General features: G+C 49.1%; 2 protein-coding genes across 2 annotated transcripts; one reads left to right on the top strand and one right to left on the bottom strand.

Annotated features, from left to right (window-relative positions):
* Nucleotides 1-2,161: 2,161 nt before the first annotated feature.
* On the bottom strand, nucleotides 2,162-3,885 carry LOC117857130 (peroxidase 72). The gene is made up of 2 exons (XM_034739627.2): nucleotides 3,242-3,885; nucleotides 2,162-2,935 (listed from the first exon to the last, which is right to left on the bottom strand). Exons 1-2 carry the CDS (start codon nucleotides 3,695-3,697, stop codon nucleotides 2,357-2,359), a joined length of 1,035 nt encoding a protein of 344 aa, XP_034595518.1. The 5' UTR covers nucleotides 3,698-3,885; the 3' UTR covers nucleotides 2,162-2,356.
* Nucleotides 3,886-5,333: 1,448 nt separating this feature from the next.
* On the top strand, nucleotides 5,334-13,496 carry LOC117857129 (protein PHLOEM UNLOADING MODULATOR). Its single transcript, XM_034739626.2, has 4 exons — nucleotides 5,334-5,736; nucleotides 6,934-7,328; nucleotides 7,413-7,606; nucleotides 12,759-13,496. The coding sequence occupies exons 1-4, from the start codon at nucleotides 5,402-5,404 to the stop codon at nucleotides 13,152-13,154; spliced, it is 1,320 nt and encodes a 439-aa protein (XP_034595517.1). The 5' UTR covers nucleotides 5,334-5,401; the 3' UTR covers nucleotides 13,155-13,496.
* The last annotated feature ends 8,533 nt before the right edge of the window (nucleotides 13,497-22,029 follow it).

Genomic DNA, 22,029 nt, shown 5'->3' with positions numbered 1-22,029 from the left:
AAGGGGACACGGTCACGATGTCCGTATCCACTCTTTCTCGTAGAATTGAACCTCCTTCTTGACATACGTTGCTGCTTGGCGGAGAACATCATCGCAGAGATGAACACGGTATGCAAGTTCAACAAGTATGGATTTGAAAAACCTTATTGAATTTGATAAGTTCAACAAGTAGCAGAAGCCATCTATGTACAAAAATTCTTATCTTAGCACTGCAGAAGTTGTTGAACTTGAAGACCGTGATCATCTCGTGAGCATGTCCTCAACTGGGCGGCACCGCACTTTATCATGAAAGAGGTTCGATGCTACGAAAAAGGAGACACGATCACGATGTCCGTATCCACTCTTTCTCATAGAATCGAACCTCCTTCTTGACATACGTTGCTGCTCGGCGGAGAACATCCTCGCGGAGATGAACACGGTATGCAAGTTCAACAAGTATGGATTTGAAAAACCTTATTGAATTTGATAAGATAAACCGTCTAGATAAGGTAGCATCATTCTTAAACCACTACAAGAATGCATACTATATATGACACATCAATCTCCCTCATATTCTAGCTCAAAATACCTCTTCGTTTTCTACTTCATCACATTCTAGCAAATAATCTTTCCATCTCCAAAGCATAAATCAAAGCATAACACGAGGATGAAGTAGCAAACCTTCACAACACTTGTGTTGGCTGAGTGAAATTCCCACGAAAATGAGGGAAAAAACTTCGGGCAGCACCTCCCTTGCTTCGGCACCACCGGAGAGTAGGTGAAGCTCAGCTCTCTGTCAATGTGCTGGACTGGCTCGGGCTGGAGGAGGAAAAAAGGTCTCTGTCTTGGTATATAGTGGGGATGAGTTTTTATCCCTTTAACTCCAACAGAGACAAAAAGGAACACCTTTTGTCCCAGTTGAAAGTTTAGTCCCGGTTGGCAATCGGGACTAAACTTTTTATCCTTGGTGGAGGCTTCAACCGGGACAAAAGGTCCACCCTTTTATCCCGGTTGGAGCCTCCAACTGGGACAAAAGGGTCCCACCACCGACGTCCCGGAACTAGCTGTTGCAACCGGGACTAAGGGGGGGCCTTTAGTCCCGGTTGCAATTACCAACCGGGACTAGTTCTCCCCTCCATTTTTGCCTACCGTGGCGCACCCCCTTTTGTCCCGAGCCAACTTTAAATCGGGACAAAAGGGGGCGTATCGAAAGTCAATTCTCTACTAGTGAGAGAAGATTTTTCATATTCTACCAAACCTCTCCAATGCAACTCTTCTATCTGCATTTTTTTCTTATGGTGTTTTGAAGTCATGCACTGTGGAATCCTATAAGGGCATGTTTGGAGGTGAGGAAGTGGAGGTGGGTGACCATGGCTGCTATGAACGGAAGCTTTGGGAGGATCGAAGAAGCTCGGGAAGATAGAAGAGAGAACTGGGAGTCCGGGACAGCATCGCGCGTGCGCCGCACTCGATCAGGGACTAGTTGTCGACGACACGTACAACGGGAGAACAGGCGGCGATATGATCTCGGAGCATGGGCTGTGGCCGTTGTCTCGCGAGACGATGACAAGATTTTCTTTCCTCATTTATATCTGTACACGTGGGATGCTTACGCTGACGTGGAGGTATACAGACGGCTCGAGGACTCCCGTTGTTCGTGCCCTAACGAGGCATTCCAATTACGTGCGTTTGCCTAGTGCTACGTTGTAAAGAGGCGCGGAAAAGTTCATTTTGAGCACAATATCCGACAAAGAGCTCTAGTTGTTTTAGTATACCACCATTGTTTGTTTCTTAGCTTATGGGTAGGCATGTCATTTTCACGATCAATTATCTTTCAAGTTTTATTTGGATAAGGGCTTACATGTTTGAATGTGACAGTGCCTGAGCCTAAATCGCGACCTATCTTGCGTCGACTTGCTATTACTACTAATTAGACATAGTCTCAAGACTTGACAAATTGATTGACGATTATGTGGTGAGAGAGAGGAGGAAAGACATAGTCTCGAGACTCAGCACGGGGGAAGAAAGGAAGGTCGAGGAGTGCTGCAGGCTTGGTTTGCTGGATAGGACGTGGGCCGTTTGGAATTTCCGGGCTTTAATGCTGGAAGTGAGACAAAAAAAGAACGTGGCATGGCTGAAATATGCACATCTAAATACATAAGACTCCATCACAAGAAACAAGTGACACAAACAATTGGCATTTATTGAATGATTTCTTGGTACAACAATGGCAAATTACACATGTGAAAACATACCACCCGAAAACAGCAATAAAACACAATTGCAATCTGTTTCTGCACACTTTTTACCGAAGGCAAAACGAGAATGAAACACGAGACACCCAGAAAAGCAAAGATGGAGCTACCACGGATGACCCTTAGTGGTTGACCCTCCTGCAGTTCATTCTGATCTCGCCGGCGTGACCTGTGAGCGGCGAGATGTTGCCCATCTTGACCATGGACTTGGCGAACTGCTCGAAGAAGAGCCCCTGGTTAGCGGCGAAGCGGTGGACGAGCTCCATGGTCTCGCGGCCCTGCGTGAGCAGGATCTCGTCGGAGCTGAGCAGCCCGTTCATGGCGAGGATGTTGTGGTAGTACTGGTTGTCGAACCGAAACTGGCTCGCGGGATCCAGAGCGAACAGGTTCTGGTCGCCGCCTGACCGCGGGCACCGCCCCCTCAGCTCCGCCGCGTACGCTGGGTTCAGCGTCCGGTCCACCTGCCCGTTGTTGTTCTGTCCGTACAGCCGCTGCCGGAAGCTCACGCACCGGGAGTCGCCGATGGTGTGGCCACCGGAGAGGGCGACGAGGTCGACGACGTCGAGGCCTTGGTTGGCGAACTTGCCGATGATGGTCGGGAGCGAGTCGTTGGGAGCCGGGATGAGGTTGTTGGAGCCGCTCAGGCTCGCCGTCAGCGAGTCCCTCCTCCCCAGCGGCACCTCCCAGCCGGGTCCGCCCGTCTGCATCATCACCATCATCGGGGCAATGAAATCAGTCAAGAACGCTGCAGTAGTTACCGCTTGTTGTGTATGTTATATACTCCATCCGATACTTCCATATATATATATCGCCGTTGACTTTTTTTTCATTTGTATAAAAGACGAGTTATATCTAAAGTACATTTGACAATAGATATAATGTTACATATTTTACTTTAGTAACTCGTTTAATAGATATTAATAGTCAAAGTTGGAATAAAAAGTAAACGGCATCATCATGTACTGAAGAACGAGAAGGAGTATATGTTAATTGCATATATCACGTACCAGGACGACGGAGTCCCTGGCGGCGACGGCGACGATGTCGGCGCAGGAGACGACGTGCGGGCACGCGTGCTCGACGGCGGCCTTGATCTCGTCGATGACCTCGTACCCGCGGAGCGAGTCCTTGTTCGGGTTGGACCGCTTCTCGGTGACGAACCGGCCGCTGCCGTCGGCGTCGAGCAGCACGGAGGCGTCGCAACCCTGCACGAAGCAGTCGTGGAAGTGCATCCGCAGCAGGGACGCCGCCATGCGCGGGTCCTCCGCGTGCGCCTTCGCCACGATGGCGCCCACGATCGCCTGCATCTGCGGGCAGCTGTGGTCGTAGAAGTGCGGCTGCAGCGGGAACCCGCCGCCGCCGTGGCCGCCCGGCACCGGGTGAGCCGAGCAGAGCACGGACAGCACGGCGAGCACCGCTGCCGCCACCGCGACGCCACCGTTGCTCCACTGACGCCGCGCCATTCCCAGCTCAGCTCACCAACGCTCGATCACTCTGCTAGCTAGCTAGCTGCTCACACTCGCAAGCAAGCTGGGTAACTTGCTTCGTGCTGATCTGACGAGATGAGAAGACGAACACGTATTTATAGGACGAACGTAACCAAGCATGAATTAAATGGAATGATAAGCATGATCTGGTAAGCTAATTTCTAAACTGATTAGTTATGAGGATTGGGCGAGGGAGCCGGTAATATGGCTGGTCTTTCCAGCTCTGATCTCACCTCCTCCATTAAGCTTTAGGCAGGGTAAGTACAACCTATACACTTGTGCATGTGGAGCTGACCAGCTCAGGTACACGTACAGAACGGACAGCACTAGGCAAAGGGTCGCGGCGCGCTTGTATAATGCTCGCACCTGCGCATTAGCTTGGCTTTGTCACCTAAAAGGCTCAGGCTTAAATAATCTCCCAACATGTTCATTTTGCAGGGGCAGTGGAGTTTTGCTTTTGTCGTGACAGCCGACCGACACACGTCGACGGTGTATGATGCAGAAGACGCTAGTCTCAAGGCCACGTTGGTAAAGGCAAAGTATTTTTTTTTCTCCAGCGCCAAAAGCAACAATTTTGATGAAGAAATTTAAAGCTAAGTGGAGTTTAATGGAGGGCTATGAACAAAAAATTTAGACATTCAAAAGCAGAGTTTTTTTTATAAAGTTATTTAGTAATGTGAGGTCCCTTTCAATTGAATGATAGTAATCGAATTCAGTTTTGGACGGCAAATGATTTGATAATGAAGCCTTTTATGCATCAATCAATATCCATCTTTGTACAATCTTAACCTATGTGTTAAGTATGGTCCCTTTAAATATCTCTCATGATCAGGAGAGCATTGGTTCGAGGAGCACACTAATCTCATGGCATATAATCTTGTAGCTAAAAGTTGCTAATGTTTGATCGAATAACAAGCAAATGTATTTAGATGGAGCCAACATCAACAACGGACTCAACAGCTCAGCTGGTTAGGTTCCTTATGGTGAAGCTTGCTCACCTGTATTTAAGTCCTTGACTCGGTATGGATGCTAATATTTTTTCTAAATTTATTCTAGGCAACATGTCATCGACAACAACGTAAGATTGGCCAGCTCATTCTCTCCGAGGTGCATGCTCATAGGAATAGATTTTGTGTGCGTTTGTGCAAGCATCTACGTCTGCTTTTAACTTAATGGTGTACATGAAGTATATCCACAGTTAGTCGAAATATTATTCATTATCAAAAAAGAGATAGGGAAAATGCATAACAAACAAGAACTTTTCCTTTCCTTCACAAATAACAAGTATGAAGCATTAATTTGACAATTGATTACTAGTATGAAACACATGCAAAAATATGCCAAAATAATATTTCTAAAATCCAATTTGAAATATTTAAAGAGATATTGATGCATTGACTACACTGTGATTTTTTTTAATAAATCAGTTATTTGTGATTGGAGGGATGCTAAGAAATGTGATCAGCCTCAAAGATATTGGGCTGGTCTGTGTGCCTGGCAAATGTAGTTTGGGGTTGTGCGTTTTAGGCTCCTAGCTTAGGGCCCGAGCCCACCCAAGCCCAACATAGCGTTCGGAGATCCTTGCTTTGAGCGTTCCCAACTCGGGTGTCCGGTACTCCGGTCACTGACATCAGTCCATGACCAAGTGACCTCTCGCAGACCCTCGCGGGCGATCCGGCCATGGCGAAGGCGAGGGCAGCGAGGCCGAAGCCGCCGCGGGCGTCCACCCGGCGGCTCCTCGGCTTCGGTGGGCTGGGCATCGCGGCGGCGGCGTACGTGGGCGTGGACTACCTGCGCTACCTCTCGCCGGCGTGGCACGACCGGCTGCAGCCGGCGCTCTGGGCGGCGCTGGCGCTCGCGGCGGCCGCGCGCGCCCCGTTCTACCGCCACTGGTCCGCCGAGCTGCGCGCCGCGCTGCCCTTCCTGGGATCTATCGCCTTCATGCTCGCCGCCTTCCTCTGCGAGGCCATCTCCGTCCGCTTCGTCTCCGCCGTCATGGGGCTCCAGTGGCACAGGTCGGTGCTTCTCGTTTTCTTGGGGAGCCGGGGCGCAGCCGGCGTGGCATCGTTTTGCTCACCTATTGAGTTGCTTTGGGGGCCGAGGCTCACTGGATCTCGGAGAGATTCTAGCTTTTGAGCTGCAAACTTTGTTTTGGTAGGTGGTGCTAAAACGTACGAAGTTGGAGTTATTCGTGGAAACATGGTGTGATTTTGTAGAGTTTTGCTTGTATTGGCGAGCTTTAGGGGGTTTTGTTAGTGTGTGTGGGAAATGGTTGAAGCTGCGAGGCTGAGATTTTGGCTGTTCGTTGTGTAAAAGATAAGGGGGAGAGGGTTGCAGTTTGGGGATCTTGGGGAAATTTCTTTGTAATGGTAGGAGTAAAAAACAAAGTATGTGGTTACCATGAAACGTGCTCAAAATCTTGTCTAGCTTATTGCAGCAGAAAGTAGCATTCTTGGATGGTTAAAATGGAACCTTGTTGATCCGTTGTTGCTATTGACTAGATAGATTAAGTTTCCTGATATTGTGAGTTTGTGATAATTGACTGCTTGTCCTGTTCTGATTTAACGGCAATTGGCACTCTAAAAAGATTAAAGTTGAAGTAAAGCATCAATCATCTTTGGGATATACAAGGAGCATCTAGAAGTTTAGTGGGTAAGGAAGGCATAAGCATCACTTGAGCTTGGGGCTTAGTACATTCCTTAGGAATATGCATCGCTCTCGAAATCTAATAAACATAAGTGATCTGAACCAATACGTTTTAGTCCTATGCTATCACCAATACATGCATGTAATAAATTCAGACAACTATGATTTGATGGGATTCTCACATTTACTAGTTTATTTGGGCATGATTTGCATCTAATTGTTAATTTATAATTGCATTTATGATACTTTGTGAACACAACCCGGCCTCTGTGTAGTCAAGGACCCCTCTTCCTATTTTGTTTATGGGTTACAAAATGGCTTCTTCAATAAATGGCCGTTCTTCAATAAAGTTTTGAATGCCTTTCTAGTCAGATAAGAGCTCCACTCAAGACGACAGAGCTTGGCTTCCCACTGATAAGGAGATAGTAGCAGTACTGCCTTTTTTAACTTTGACCTTCTCTAAGTAGTTTAGTTGTGTGCACTCACTCCTGGTCTACATATATACATGCTTGAATTCCAAATCTGCACAGATTCTTGTAAACTGAGGTCTTCGCTGGTTTTAACAGATCGGCTGCACCGCTTCCTGACACGGGTCAATGGCTTCTTCTATCACTGAACGAGAAGCTCCCTCAAAGCATCGTCAATCTACTCAGAGCTCATGTGATCACTCTTCACCATTATTTGATGTTGTTTATCATGCTGGGGTTCTCAGTTCTGTTTGACTGCATCAAAGCTCCTGGTCTTGGTATAGCCACAAGATATATGTTCACTATGGCAATTGGTCGTTTGCTTCGGACAATAACATTCATTGCTACTATTCTTCCATCTGCAAGACCTTGGTGTGCTGCAGCTCGTTATCGAATACCTCAGCATCCTCATCCTTGGACACAGAAATATTACGTTCCATATGCTTCTGATTCAAATGCTATTCGTAGAGTCATAACACATGATATGGCCTATGGTTAGTTCATTTGTCCTATCATATAACTTGTATATCAGTTTTGTGCGGCGGTGGAGACTAAATTCTTGTTATTTATTTGTACAGCTTCTGTTCAAGCTTACCCAGATGAATATAGGCTTGACTGGGGACGTATGAGCTTCCTGGTAGACATTCTGAGGCCAACTCCTGGAGAAGGGCCTTCATGGTACCATCTGTTGAAGAAAGCTAGTGGTGGTTGCAATGACCTTATGTACAGTGGACACATGCTTGTTGCTGTTCTTACTGCAATGGCATGGACGGTATGTGCTACACTTTCCATATGTCCTGTTGTGTCAGAGACCAGACTACTGCCTTCCAAAGGCCACCAATTCATGCTAACCTGTCTATTACATTTTCCCCACTTCTAAATTGTTAGCAATGGCCAAGGTAAGCTCCCTGAGCTTACACTCACACACAGCACACTCACTCGCTTGCTAGAGGTGGAAGAAGGTGAAGTAGAGCACAGCACACAAACTCAATTTGTTGCTGCTGAACTGATTTGGAGCTGCAGCTGCTCCTCATACTATATAGCACCAAAAGTCAACATAGAGTACATAATACAATTAGTGGAACTACCAACTACTCTATCTACTACTAGTACTATACATGACAGGGCATACAACCCATCTACTCATGGCACTGCTGCCATATACGGCAGGCAGTGGCCAGGGAGCTCACCTGCTCCATTGACTTTCAGCAAAAGCAAAAGCAAAAGGGAGAGCAAGACAAGAGCTGAGCAATTACCCAACAATCCTTCCCCTAATTGTGAAGTTCTTCCTTGATCTCCTCAATCCCTATCTTCTTCCTCAACTCCTGGAGCCGAAGGCGCCCCAATGGCTTGGTGAGGATGTCCCCGAGCTGCTGAGAAGTCTCAACGTACTCGAGTTTGATGCGTCCTCCATCGACACAGTCACGGATGAAATGGAACTTGGTGTCGATATGCTTGTTGCGGTCGTGGAGGACGGGGTTCTTAGCCAATGCGATGGCGGACTTGTTGTTCACCAGAAGGACCGACGCGGGGAGCTCTTTGCCGGTGAGCTCTTGCAGCAGCCTCCCTAGCCAGACCCCTTGGCAGCTTGCGGTGGCGGCCCCTATGTACTCTGCCTCTTAGGTAGATAGCGCCACCACCTTCTGCTTCTGGGACTGCTAGGAGACTGGGCACGACCCGAGGAAGAAGATGATCCCCGTCGTGCTACGCCGGCCGTCGATGTCGCCCACCATGTCGCTGTCGCTGTACCCAATCAGCTCCAGTTGCTCTCCTTCTTGCTTAGGATAGGTGATCCCAAGCTCTGTCATCCCGACGATGTAGCGGAGGAGGTGCTTGATTGCGTTGAGGTGGTCCTCTCGCGGATCTTCCATGAAGTGGCTCACATAGCCCATAGCCCACGACGAAGGTGATGTCCGGCCGTGTGTGCGTCAAGTACCTGAGTCCGCCCACGATGCTCCTGTACCGTGTGGCATCGACCTTCTCTGCGGCGTTGTCCCTCAACAGCTTCAACTTCTCTTCCATGGGTGCCTGGCACGGCTTGAAGTCCGCCATGCCGTTCCGCTCAGGAGCTTCTTCGCGTATGCGCTCTGGCAGAGAGTGATGGCACCATGGCTCTGCTCTACCTCGATGCCAAGGTAGTAGCTGAGCAGGCCCAAGTCACTCATCCGGAACATCACCGTCATTTCTTCCTTGAATGTGGCGATGTCATCTTGCTCCTACCTGGTGATGATCAGGTCGCCGACGTAGACGCCGACGATTAGGGTCTTCCCTGCCGTTCGCCGGATGTAGAGCGCGTGCTCGGAGGCGCATTTGGTGAAATGAAGAGACACTAGGCTCTCGTCCAGCTTGGTGTTCCAGGCACGCGGAGCCTGCCGCAGGCCGTAGAGCGCCTTGCGAAGGCGGAAGACCTTCCCTTTTTCTCCGGCGACGTTGAACCCCGGCGGCTGCTGCACGTACACCTCTTCTTGTAGTTCGATGCACCTCCCAGTTCCTTGTCGCCGCTAGAGCCAACAGCAGCCGGACAGACTCCATGCGCACCACCAGGGCAAAGACCTCCTCGAAGTCAATTCCCTTGCGCTGCACGAATCCTTTGGCCACCAGCCTCGCCTTGTGCTTCACGACGTTGCCCTGCTTGTCGTGCTTGACGTTGAAGACCCATTTGAGCCCAATCGGCCGTCAAATTGCCGGTGGATTGACGAGCGCCCATGTCTTGTTCTCCTCGATTGAGGCCATTTCCTCAACCATCGCCTGCCGCCACCGAGGGTCTTGCTCCGCCTCCTTGAATGTGGCCGGTTCCTCCCCGCTGCCCAGGTGCAGCTCTTGTTCTCCCAGCTCGTGTGCCGCTAAGCCAGGAGCCTCTGTGCCGCCGATGTAGTTGTCCAAGTAGCGGAACTGGACCGGCTCCCCATCGTAGCTGGCGTCGAGGTGCGGCGAGATCACAGGTGGCGGTGTGACGTACTGCACTCCCTCGGCTGGTGTCGTCGGTGTGCCACCTACTCCCGCCAGCCCTTCTGCTTCTCCTCCATCTTCCCCTTCTCCTGGAACAGGGGATCCTCCCGCCGGGGAAGGTGGCAGTGTGGCTTCCCCTGTTCCCGGGATAGGGGATGCTCCCCCTTGCTCTTCCGCCACCTCTCCTTCTCGGCCGGTGTGATGCTCCTCGTACTCAACGGTGAAATGGCTGCCTCCGCCGCCTACTTCTCCTCGTTCGCCACCGGACTCCCAGTCCCAGCTGGCTGCCTCGTTGAAGATCACATCACACGACACCACAATCCGTCGGGCTTGCGGATCATAGAGCCTGTAGGCCTTTTTGCCCGGCTCATAGCCCAAGAATACCATTGGCCTGCTCCTGTCATCCAGCTTCAACCCAGGCCTCGTCTCCTTCACATGGCCGACGCACTCGAAGGTCCGGAGGAAGGACACATTCGGCTTGCGTCCGTGCCAGGCTTCAAATGGCGTCGTCCCCTTCAGACTCTTTGTCGGCGAGCGGTTCAGGATGAACACCACCGTGCTCACCATCTCGCCCCAGAACGCCGCCGGCAGCTTCTTTGCCTTGAGCATGCTCCGCGCCATCCCCACGATGGTTTGGTTCCTCCTCTCCACCATGCCATTCTGCTGAGTGGAATATGGCGCGGTGAGATGGTGCTGGACGCTTTGTTCCGCTCAGTAGAGGCCGAACTCGATGGAGTTGAACTCGCCACCACGACCAGTCCTCAGCACACGGAGTTTCTTCCTGGACTCTGCCTCAACGCGCGCCTTGAAGTGCCAGATCGCCATCGCCGCCTCGTCCTTGCTCGCCAGGAGGTGCAGCCACATGTAGCGGCTACAGTCGTCCACCAGGAGGAGGAAGTAGCGCCCTCCGCCGTGCGTTGCTGGCGAAATTGGTCCACAAAGGTCCCCATGGACCAGCTGTAGAAGATCTTCGGCGCGGAAGTTGGTTGTCTTAGGGAAGGTGCTCCTCCTCTGTTTCTCGGCAAGGTAGCTATCGCAGAGTTCGCCGGCGTGGTCGATCTTGGGCAGGCCGCGGACATCTCCTGGCGTGCCAGCGCGTCGAAGCTCAGGTGCCTGAAGCGGGCAAGACAGAGCCACGCCTGGTTGTTGTGGTGCGCCGCCAGGTAGATGGGCCTCCCTATCTTCAAGTCTAGTGTGTAGAGCCGGTTGGAGCTTCTCTTCACCTTGGCGAGGAGGCGATGGTCGCGGTTGCGGATTCGAAGGATACCGCCATCAATCAGTACTTGGCGGTCTCGCTCATCGAGCTGGCCAATACTGATGATGTTGTTCTGTAGGCGGGGAATGAAGTACACATCGGTGAGGGCGCGGTGCTTGTCGTTCTGGCATTTGAAGATGACCGTGCCGCGCCCCCGAATGTCCACGCGTGAGCCGTCGCCGAACTTCACGGTCCCGATGATGCCTGTGTCCAGCTCGGAGAAGACCTCGCCATCCCCGGTCATGTGGTTGCTGGTGCCGGAGTCCAGGTACCACTGCTGCCTCTCTTCTCCTCCTTCGCCGCCTTCCTTCCTGAGGTGAACCTACGCTTGAGTCTCGTCAAGTCGCACTGGAGCCCAATGCCTGAACTTGCCATGATTGTGGCACTTGTCCTTGGCAGAGGCCTGTCCGCCGCCACCTGTGCTGCCGCCGCCGCCGCACCTTCTCCTAGTTCTGCTGTGCCTACTTCCTCTTCCGCCAGAGCCGCCGCTGCCTATGACAGAGGGTCCCTCTCCTGTCTTCCGCTCCCGCACTCGCGTCGCCCGCTACTCTTCCGTGAGCAGCAGCTGTCTGCCGGCGGGCGCGTGCGCTGGCCCGTCCACGACGCGATCCTCCACCGCCTTCAATCACCCCGCGATGTCCTCAATCATGAGCTCGCTGAATTCGAGCAGAGTCTCAATGGACATCGCAATCTGGGTGAAGCGCGAGGGGACGACGCGGAGGAACTTGGCGACGGCCTCCTCCTCGGTGATGGTGTCTCCCAGCAACGCCAATTGACTCATCATCGTCGTGAGCCGAAGCGCGAAGTCCTCCACCGCCTTGCCGCCGCGGAAGACGATGGCTTCGTACTCCCGGCGGAGCTGCTGCGCCTTCGCCTTGCGGACGCGGTCGTTGCCGAGCCGCATCGTCTTCAAGCTGTCCCACACCTCCTTCGCTGTCTCCTTGGAGCCAAGCGCGACGGAGAACTCCGGCAGGACACCCTTCAAGATGGCCTCCATCGCCATCTGGTCCTGCTCGTCGTCGGTGCTGATGCTCACGGACCGCCAAAGGCCCCTGGCCTTCATCATCACCTTCATCATCACCTCCCACTCAGCATAGTTGCTGCGGGTGACGAGAGGATACTGCGCGCCGCCGATGTCCCACACCGTCTTCTTCACCACGAACGTCGCCCCGTGTCGCTCCGGTGACAGAGATGGCCGACGCCCAACAGAGGCATGCCAGCGCCCTCTCCCTTGCTCAGCCATCGCTGCCTGATCGCTCAGAACGCGGCTCTGATGCCCACATGTTAGCAATGGCCAAGGAAAGCTCCCTGAGCTTATACTCACACAAAGGACAATCACTCGCCTGCTAGAGGTGGAAGAAGGTGAAGTAGAGCTCAGCACACACACAAACTCAATTTGTTACTGCTGAACTGATTTGGAGCTGCAGCTGCTCCTCATGCTATATAGCACCAAAAGTCAACATAGAGTACATAATACAATGAGTGGAACTACCAACTACTCTATCTACTACTAGTTCTATACATGACAGGGCATACAGCCCATCTACTCATGGCACTGCTGCCATATACGGCAGGCAGTGGCCAGGGAGCTCACCTGCTCCATTGACTTTCAGCAAAAGCAAAAGCAAAAGGGAGAGCAAGACTAGAGCTGAGCAATTACCCAACATAAATTTGATGTCGTGCCATCTTAACTCGGTTTCCATCTGTTTCACCCTCGCAGGAAGCATATGGGGGCTGGATCTCCGTCGTGATATGGCTCCTCGTCCTTCATAGTGCGCAGAGGGAGATACGTGAGCGACACCACTACAGTGTGGACTGCATTGTGGCAATCTACGTAGGCGTCCTACTGTGGAGGATGACGGGCTTCATCTGGTCCGTCCGAGATGCCAACCGAGCCAGACAGCTGGCCAAGCTTGATGAGGTCCAGAGCAGGCTGGTCCATGCTGCCAAGGACTCGGACATCGACAAGATCAGGGGCCTGCTGAAAGAGGTCGAGCTGGCTGGCCAGGAAAAGCAGGGCTTCTCCCAGAGGGCTATCCTGGCCTTCGCTGCAGGGACGATCATCTTCACCTTGTCCTGCGTTCTCATTGCCTTCACAATGACCAGCGACGGTTGATTTGAAGTTTTGTTCGAAGCCCCTGAATCTCAAAGTTGGCTGATTTTTTCCTAAGCTATACTGTTGCTTTCTGTAGGTTGAGATTGCACGTCTTTGTTGATGGAAACTTATTTAAACAGAAATGTAACATGAGTTTAGTCTTACCAGAATTCATGGATATTTTGCAGCTGCACGAAAAGCTGACCATTCTCTGTACATTTCGGTGCCTGTAATCCCCAGCCAAGCGAATTTTACTTACAGAAATGTTCAAGCCTCCATTGCCTGCAAGAGCATTGTAACAAAGCTCACACTTTGTAATGACACAGTTCCAAATTCTCAGTGTGGATCCTTGCAGCTGCAGAATCAGGGCTTGAAAATTCAGGAGCGTCTGTAGGGGTATTATTTTTTATTTTAGCCATTTTTAATCTAAAATTTTAATAATACCCCATATATAAATCCAAATTTCCAAGAAGTTGCCTTTTAATGACGTCAATGAGTTTGGCATGCCTCAACTTTGTTGCGTGATTGAGGCCAGTCATTCTACTTGACGTGCTGTTATTATACTATGCCTCATCCATGAACTGTTGTTTGACGGGTTTTGTGGTTCGATATGCAAATGTTGAAGTGGTTGTGACACTAATGCGCATTTGATTCTACTTAGTTATTTTTGTATTGCTGTTCATCACTTGACTTGTCGTCTAATGGCAAATGCCGCTTCAACTAGAAAAGATAGTTCTCATTATGTTTGCACATGCCTGCTGCTATAAGAAAAAATCCCATGGTGCCCCATTTCTCCTAAAACCTTTTGTGGTGCACTGATTCACCTCACTGTTGCTTCAAACCAGGCTGAGTTGAGGCAGTTTGTTGCAATGGATTTATTTTCTTCTATAATACAGGGTTGGTCTGTTGAATCAAATTCAGTCATGAGAACTGAACTTGTTGGGCTTTGTCGGGAGATATATGTCCGTCTGTCTGATAGAGATCATGCACCTAGGCAGGTAATTCTGTGGGCTACATAGTTGATATGATATAATAATATATATACTTGCTCTGAAGTTTTATGCTATTCAGGAAAATGTGTTCATGTCAATGTTTTTAAGTCATCCGACTAATCGCGATTAGTCATCCTTATTGCTCAACTCATACCGATAAGGATCACGGATCCGACTTGCCCGACTAGAAAGTTGGTCGTCCGACTAATCGTCAACTAACCGCGATTAGTCGTCCGAATAGGTTATGACTAGGTTTGAGGGAGAGAAATTTGTTGGACTGAAAAACACATGGGCTTAGATTGTTTTGGACTGTCATTTGGACCTATTAGGTTTAAGATATACACCTCCACGGTAAGATTGTAAGATCCAAGAGTGTGGAATTAGGAACTGTTGTTAAGGTGGACATTTCACAAATCAAAACTCACAACTAAGTTACCACCTAACCATCAAAATTATCCTAATCATAGCTTTATCTTATATACTTGGTACTCTAGTATATCGGTCTAGGACGACTAGACTAACGACTAGGACCGACTAGCCTCGACTAATCGGGCTGATTGACGACTAATCACGATTAGTCGTCTTATTGGTATCTAAAGATTAGGTTCGATTATACGATTTGAAAATATTGGTTCATGTTAATTTTATTGCTATAAATAATTTCTTCTAGTTTAAAGTTAGATATAAACTACGCCACATGTTGGTGCAGTACTTTCTATATGGACACTGATACATTCAATGGTGTGTATCATGTTAACTTTGTTTTTGGCTTGTTGTTTTGAACTGTTTCTCTTTTACATGAAAATCGATATCTTCAATGTCACGTACTGTTTTAGATATTCGTATCATAGCCTAAGTAGTAATGAACTATTCCTTATTTATTTACACTTGTTACCAAATGATAGCCAATTATTTTTTTCATAACTTAGAAGCATGCTAATATTTAGCTTTGGTTTTTGATGCGTTCGGACTCTATAATAGGCTAATAACTGTGGTTTGTTGCTCCAAATCTCAAGTTGCACACACGAGCAAGTTTGACTTTAGTATGTGGTTCATGACCACATTGTAGCACTTGTCGTAATAACTCTCTAGGCATATTAGTGATCCACGTTTTTGTCTACACATCAATTTTTCATGAACTTTGGATAGTGCTATCATTTGTTATTCTTGTTTTATAATCATAATAATCATCACCATTTTGTCTACAAGTTTGAATGTGACAGTGGCTGAGCCTAACTCGTGACCCATCTTTTTTTGCGAAACACAATACATATACATACACTCACATAAATATACGCACACTCAACCATATGAATGCATACACGCAACCGATCTATCTTGGATCGATTTGCTATTACTATTAATTAGACAGCTTCAAGAGTTGAGAAATTGATCGACCATTATGTGGTGAGCAATCATTCCATTACAATAGCCTCATCCCCCAAATAATGCAAACCCCGTCACGTGTATGTTTATAGTGCGTGTTTACTGTGGGATGAAGATGACGTGGAATTGTTCCACAGTTGACAATGCCTAGAACGCCTTAATAGAATGGGTCTCTGAGTGGAGGAACCGAACCTTATTAGACATGGTCAGATCGATGATGAGCCAGACTAATCTTCCACTGTTCTTTTGGGGTTATGTTCTAGAAACTAAGTAAACTAAGTCTGTTGAGATGACACCATATAAGATGTGGATCGGAAAATATCCCGGATTGTCTTTCCTCAAAGTTTGGGGATGTGAGGCTTATGTCAAACGTTTGATGTTAGACAAACTCACTTCAAAGTCAGGCAAATGCTTATTTGTCGGGTATCCAAGGGAAACTAAAGGATATTATTTTTATAATAAAGCGAATGCAAAGTGTTTGTCGCTCGCAATGGTGTCTTCTTGGAGAAAGAGTTTCTCTCAAAAGGAATTAGTGGGAGCAAGGTGCAACTTGAAGAAATTCAAGAAACACCTGAAAACGTTTCAGCACCCACTGAACCTACACAGGATGTATAAGATGTTGTGCAACCTGAACCTATTGTTGAAGCACCAGCCCTACGAAAGTTTACAAGGGCACGTCGCGCAAGTCAAAAGTTGACACTCCTAACTATGGAGCAGCGTGACGGACAATGATAAGCCCATGACCTACACGGAAGCAATAATAGGACCCGACTATGAGAAATGGCTTGGAGCCATGGAATCCGAGATAGAATCCATGCACGACAATCAAGTTTGGAACTTGGTTGATTCGATCGATGGTGTGAGACCTATCGATTGCAAATGGGTTTTGAAGAAAAAGACATACATGGATGCAAATGTTCACGACTATAAGGCACAATTGGTGGCAAAAGTATTCAAACAAATTTAAGGTGTTGATTATGATGAAACATTTTCACCCGTCGCAATGCTAAAGTCTGTTCGGATTCTCTTAGCAATTGTTGCATATTTCGATTCTGAGATATGACAAATAGATGTCAAAACGGCTTTCCTTAATGGAATAAGTGAGGATGTGAACATGGCATAGTCTAAGGGTTTTGTCGATCCTAAAAATGTTAAGAAGATATGCAAACTTCAAAAGACCATTTATGGATTGAAGCAAGCATCTCGGAGTTGGAATCTTTATTTTGATGAAGTGGTCAAAGGGTTTGGTTTCATCAAGAACGTAGAAGAACCTTGTATTTACAAGAAGGTTAGTGGGATTGCACTTGTTTTTCTGGTCCTATATTTAGATGACATATTGCTAATTGGAAATGATGTTCCAATGCTTGAGGCTGTTAAATCTTCATTAAGAAAGAGTTTCTCAATGAAGGATTTAGGAGAGGCAGCATATATTTTGGGCATAAAGATCTATAGGGATAAATCAAAAAGGCTAATTGGATTAAGCCAAGACACATACATTGACAAGATATTAAATCGGTTCAATATGCAAGATTCTAAGAAAGGTTTCTTGTCAATGTCACATGGCATTACTCTTAGCAAGGATTAGTGTCCTACGACACCTGACAAGCAAGAGAGGATGAGAGCGATTCCTTATGCTTCGGCTATTGGATCCATCATGTATGCCATGCTATGCACGCTCCCAGATGTATCCTATGCTCTAAGTGTTACGAGTAGGTATCAATCAGATTATGGTGAGGCTCATTGGACAGTTGTAAAGAGCATCCTAAGTACTTCAGAAGAACTAAGGATGCGTTCCTAGTGTTTGGAGGTGAAGAAGAACTCGTTGTAATAGGTTACACCGATACTAGCTTCCAAACAGACAAGGATGATTCCAAATTGCAGTCCAATTTTGTTTTCTGCCTCCATGGAGGGGCAGTGAGCTGGAAAAGTTCCAAGCAAGAGACGGTAGCTGATTCGACGATGGAAGCTGAGTATATTGCAGCCTCTGAAGCTACAAAGGAAGCTGTTGGGATCAGAAAGTTTGTTTCTGAGTTGGGTGTTGTTCTTATTGCGTCCAGTCCGATGGATCTCTATTGTGATAATAGCAGAGCTATTTGTAACGACCGACCCCTAACCTTTCCCAGTTAGGTTTGATCTCAGCCCTTAACCTCAGTCAGTTGTTCTGTTGACCGCACCTAAGTGCTCAGTCTTCCGCCAGTTCCGACCCCTGAGATCCGACCCCTACTGCTTCGTTCCTTTCCCGACCTTGGCGAGTTCAGCCCTCCGTCGGATCCTGCTAACCTTCCTCACCCGTCCGATCTTTTCCCCCGGTGGACCCGTGAGATCCTTTTTCCAGATCCCCCGCGTCAGCCGCACTTGAGTTGCATGGCCGCCTCAGAGTTTTCCTGCCGCGTGGCTCGTCTTCTCCGACGCCATCGCCCAGTTTTGTCTCTGGCAAGGAACAGAGTTGGGTTCCGCGCCCTTTTCCCCAATGGCAGCGGAAGCCCTCTGCACCCCTTTCTGCAGAGCCTCGTCTCCCGCGCCCATCATCGTGATACCAGATCCCGGCCCCGGAGACCGATGTCGCCCGTCTTTTCCGTCCCTTCCAGCAACAGTTGCGCCGCCCGGTCGTCGCTACACGACGATTCCCCCACCGCCAACCCCGACCGCGACAGTTCCTTTCCCCGCTCTGTCAGAAGCCGCCCGACAATCTGTTGTTCCGCGCTCTCCCCCGCGCCGCGTCCGCTTGTTCTCCCACCTGTGCGCCCTCGATCCTAGCGCCATTTAACCGGTCGCTTCTATCACCTCTCCAGCACGACGACGCCCGCTCTCCGCCAAATCCCAACCACCGGTCTACCCGCGCCTACGCCGCCCTGACGGAGTAGCGCAATGATCGCTGGCGTCACCCCCGGAGTTCTGCAGCACCGCCCGGTTTGCTCAATCGCCGCCATGGCAGAGCACTCCATTGCTTCTCCCCGGCCTTCGCGCCGCTCCCCTCCTCTTCTCTCTCTCCGCGACGTTTCCGTTCCTCTGCTCCAGCAGCTATAAAAGGAATGCCCCCGTCGCCAGAGTTCCCTCCGTCTTTGTTACCCTTAGCTTCCTCTAGCCCCCCCTGCTCGAGCTTCTAGCGCCACCCACCTAGTTCTGGAAAATTTCTTCTCCCAGTTCCTTCTCAGTTCCTCCAAGTCACCCCGCAGCTTGCTCCCGTGTGCTGCGTAGAGCTCTCTTGTGATTCGCAAGAAGCGCCGCCGCCGGAGCATCGCCGGTCTTAGTCCCTGCTCGAAGCTTTAGTTCCGCGCCCAAGTCTGCTCCTTCCCGACCCCAAGCCTTCCTTTCAGGAAGAAGGTGAGTGCCGACCCTAAGTCCGCCTCGCCCGACCCCTCCTATCCGCCCGACCCCAGTTCCGTCTCGTCCGACCCTGTCTGTTCGCCGACCCTTGTCCGCCTCGCCCGAGGGCTTGGCTGTGATCTTTTTCTTCAACTCAAGGGTGTATGTGTAAAACGTGGGAACCCTTCAGCGCCTACGTCTGAGGATCCCAGTTATCACATCCTCTAGTTCAAGGATCAGACCACTAGTTCCCTTCCTACCCTTACCTGTTGATCCTCATCAGCTCTCTCAAACAGTCTCAACCTCCTGCTCTTTGTCGCAAGTTTCTGGGCTCAGGAGAGCCACTGTTGCTGTTGAAATAACCGTCTAAGCTAACCCTTGCATTGCATTCATGTAGAGCTGCACCTCGCCGACGGCTTCTACGAGCTGCACCCGGCGCCCGAAGAAGAAGCTGTAGCCGAGTTCCTGCCCGCGGAAGCCGAAGTCGCCCCAGAAGTCGAGCAGCTTCCTTTTCCTTTGCTTGCAGGCAAGCCCCGGTTGCATGAAAATCCTACGTGTTGTTGCCAAACTTGCACATGCCTTCCGAATAGCATGTTTGTGCATTTACGTTTAGGAGTTGTGTGAAACCCTAGCTGCATGACTTAGTAACCCTTGATATGAACACTAGCTGTTGGACCGAATAGCTGCATTGCTTAAATAGGAGACGATAGAAGCCGAGTGATCTCCTGTCACTCGCGAGTTGTAGGAGTTGCGTGTTTACTCTCCTGTTACAACTATAAGGACGATGGACGGGGCAGGGTTTGGGTAACACTTTGGTGGTCGGATGGTTGCCCTGTCTGTCTATGAAAACTTGCTAAGGCCCGACAGTGGTGGTGTTCGTGATCAAGTGTTTGAAAGTACTAGCCTCATACTTAGTATGGGATGAGGAAGCCTAGTACCTGATTGAACCTAGACGTGAGTGGTCGCCCCATTGTTCTTGGAACGGAGTTTCCCCTGCTGGTTGTCGCACGTGGTGGCAAAGCGTGGTCACAGGACGGCAGAGACCGGGTCTGTGGAACCTTGCACCAAAGGAAATGGGCCCGACACGGGTTAGGGGATTGATGGGGAAGGCCGACACAGGAAGCGACCTCCGGGTGCGCGGATGTCGTGGGGCTAGGTTCACCATGCATGGTTAAAGAACTCGAATCGATTCGTCTGCCTCTCACAGTTTGAGATTACTTGATCGCTATGTCACCCTGAGTAAATGAGGAATCTGATGATGGCAATGTTGTTGTTTTTATCTACACACTTGATTTGGCTCGATGTTTGCTTAGAATAGGTTGCACAACCTAGACTGGTAAGTAAATCTAGAACCGGAGCTAAAACTTGAAAATAGGTTACTTAGTGCTTTTGGCAAAACAAACCCTCAGCCAAGAAGCCTTGCATGTCTAGTTGGGAGAGTAGTGGGCTCCTCCCCGGTTAAGTCTTGTTGAGCTTAGTAGCTCAGCCTTGTTGTGGCTCCTGTTTTTCAGGTGAAGTTGCAGTTCCCGACCCCTCCCTTGTTGGCGCTTGGCCGCCCCAGCTCCCGCCAGGCTGGACGGTCGAGTGGGACCCCTCCTCGGACGGTGAGGAGAGGACTCAGTGATGTTCTGGTTGGCCTCGCCCGAACGTCCGACCCCGACGAAGTCTTCCGCTAGCTTTCTCTGTTGATCTTTGTTGTAAACCCTAATGTTGGATTTTTTTTTATGGTGGAACCAAAATGGGTAAAACTTGTTTAACTCTGTGGACTTGTTGTATTCTCTGTAACCGCTCACCTCGTGTGAGTTTCGCTGAACTCGATCCTGTTCAAGTGGTTAAATCGGATGAAGTCCGACGGCGCTTCGTGTTAGCTCGAGTTAAGCAGGAGTGTCGCATGTTAGGCGACCTAACCGTGCTTAATCAAGCTAATCCGAGGTGGTTCCGCCACACTATTGCACAAGCAAAGGAACCTAGGTCATACCAAAAGTCCAAACATATACTGCGGTGCTATCACCTCATTCGCGAGATCATTGATCGAGGTGATGTGAGGATTTGCAAGATGCACACAGATTTGAATGTTGCTGATCCATTGACGAAGCCTCTTCCACAACCAAAGCATGATGCGCACACCAGATCTATGGGTATTAGATACTTATATCAGTGATCCTAGTGTGTGTGGGAGACTTGAGTCATGACTATGTTTATGTACCATTGAATAAAGTGTTATTCATTCCTTGAGTACCTGTCATTTACATTAATTAACAAGTATGTGACTTGGTTCGTGGAACTCTTTTGTTGATTATGATGTTATTCTAAATGATCCCTAGTCTATATCATTATGCGTGGGATAATAATGACACAGACTAGCACATGTATTAATTGATGATCACGTTTCACAGATCATAGATATGGAGATATCAAATTAATAATGTGAACACATGTTAGTGAACATGGTGTTGGATTGACCCACCCCGAGACACTGCTGGGATTGTTATTCTGTATGTGCCATCAGTTGGTCTCGAGTTGTACACCTGCTAGGTCCTTAGACTTGAGATCACCATTGTTTCTCACTATGTGTAGTGGTGCACTTTGGGACTTCCAAACGCTACTTTGTAACTGGGTAGTTATAAAAGTAGTCTTCGAGTGTATCATGAAATATGGAATGGGATGTGAGCAGATCAAAATGGAATCTGCCCCTCCTAAATAACAGGAGAGATATCTTTGGGCCCCTCAAGATGGTTGGATTGGGAAGTGCATGCCCATGCCATTAAGGAGTTAATCACAATGACTAAAGGTTAGTCATGAATTAAATCCACTATTTGATCGAGTGAATGGTCGAGCTATCACAAGGGTGGCACGTATCTCACCTTGAGCTTGACTGGTATCGTGTGGCAGAGGGATTAGTATGTGGATGAATGTACCTAGGTTCGGCCGATAAAATCTTTACGTACATTCGGGAGTCAGTATGTCCTGCTAGGTACCGCTGCTGACTTGTGGTTTGGAAACGGCTTCTGGTCACGACTGTTTGCACATGAACCTAACGGGTCACACACTTAAGGGGCTGGAATGTTGAAAAAAATTGCCTATATGATTATCTCTAGTCCAAGTGGGAGATTGTTGGTGATATGCCTAAAAGGCAATCATAACAATTCGGATTAAAGGTCCAAAGGATATTGATCCATGAGGGATTAAGGTATCAATGGGTCTATAAGGTG

Source organism: Setaria viridis, chromosome 5 (assembly GCF_005286985.2).
Source record: "Setaria viridis chromosome 5, Setaria_viridis_v4.0, whole genome shotgun sequence".
In the NCBI taxonomy this organism is placed as follows: Eukaryota; Viridiplantae; Streptophyta; class Magnoliopsida; order Poales; family Poaceae; genus Setaria; species Setaria viridis.
This window is presented reverse-complemented; position numbering and strand designations above follow the sequence as displayed.

What these genes read in the sequence shown, in the direction of transcription:
- LOC117857129 (XM_034739626.2), top strand. Translation starts at nt 5,402, where the DNA reads ATGGCGAAGGCGAGGGCAGCGAGGCCGAAGCCGCCGCGGGCGTCCACC. An exon ending in ATGGGGCTCCAGTGGCACAG is followed by an intron (nt 5,737 to 6,933) that starts GTCGGTGCTTCT and finishes TGGTTTTAACAG; the next exon opens with ATCGGCTGCACCGCTTCCTG. An exon ending in TTACTGCAATGGCATGGACG is followed by an intron (nt 7,607 to 12,758) that starts GTATGTGCTACA and finishes TCACCCTCGCAG; the next exon opens with GAAGCATATGGGGGCTGGAT.
- LOC117857130 (XM_034739627.2), bottom strand. Translation starts at nt 3,697, where the DNA reads ATGGCGCGGCGTCAGTGGAGCAACGGTGGCGTCGCGGTGGCGGCAGCG. An exon ending in CCAGGGACTCCGTCGTCCTG is followed by an intron (nt 2,936 to 3,241) that starts GTACGTGATATA and finishes GTGATGATGCAG; the next exon opens with ACGGGCGGACCCGGCTGGGA.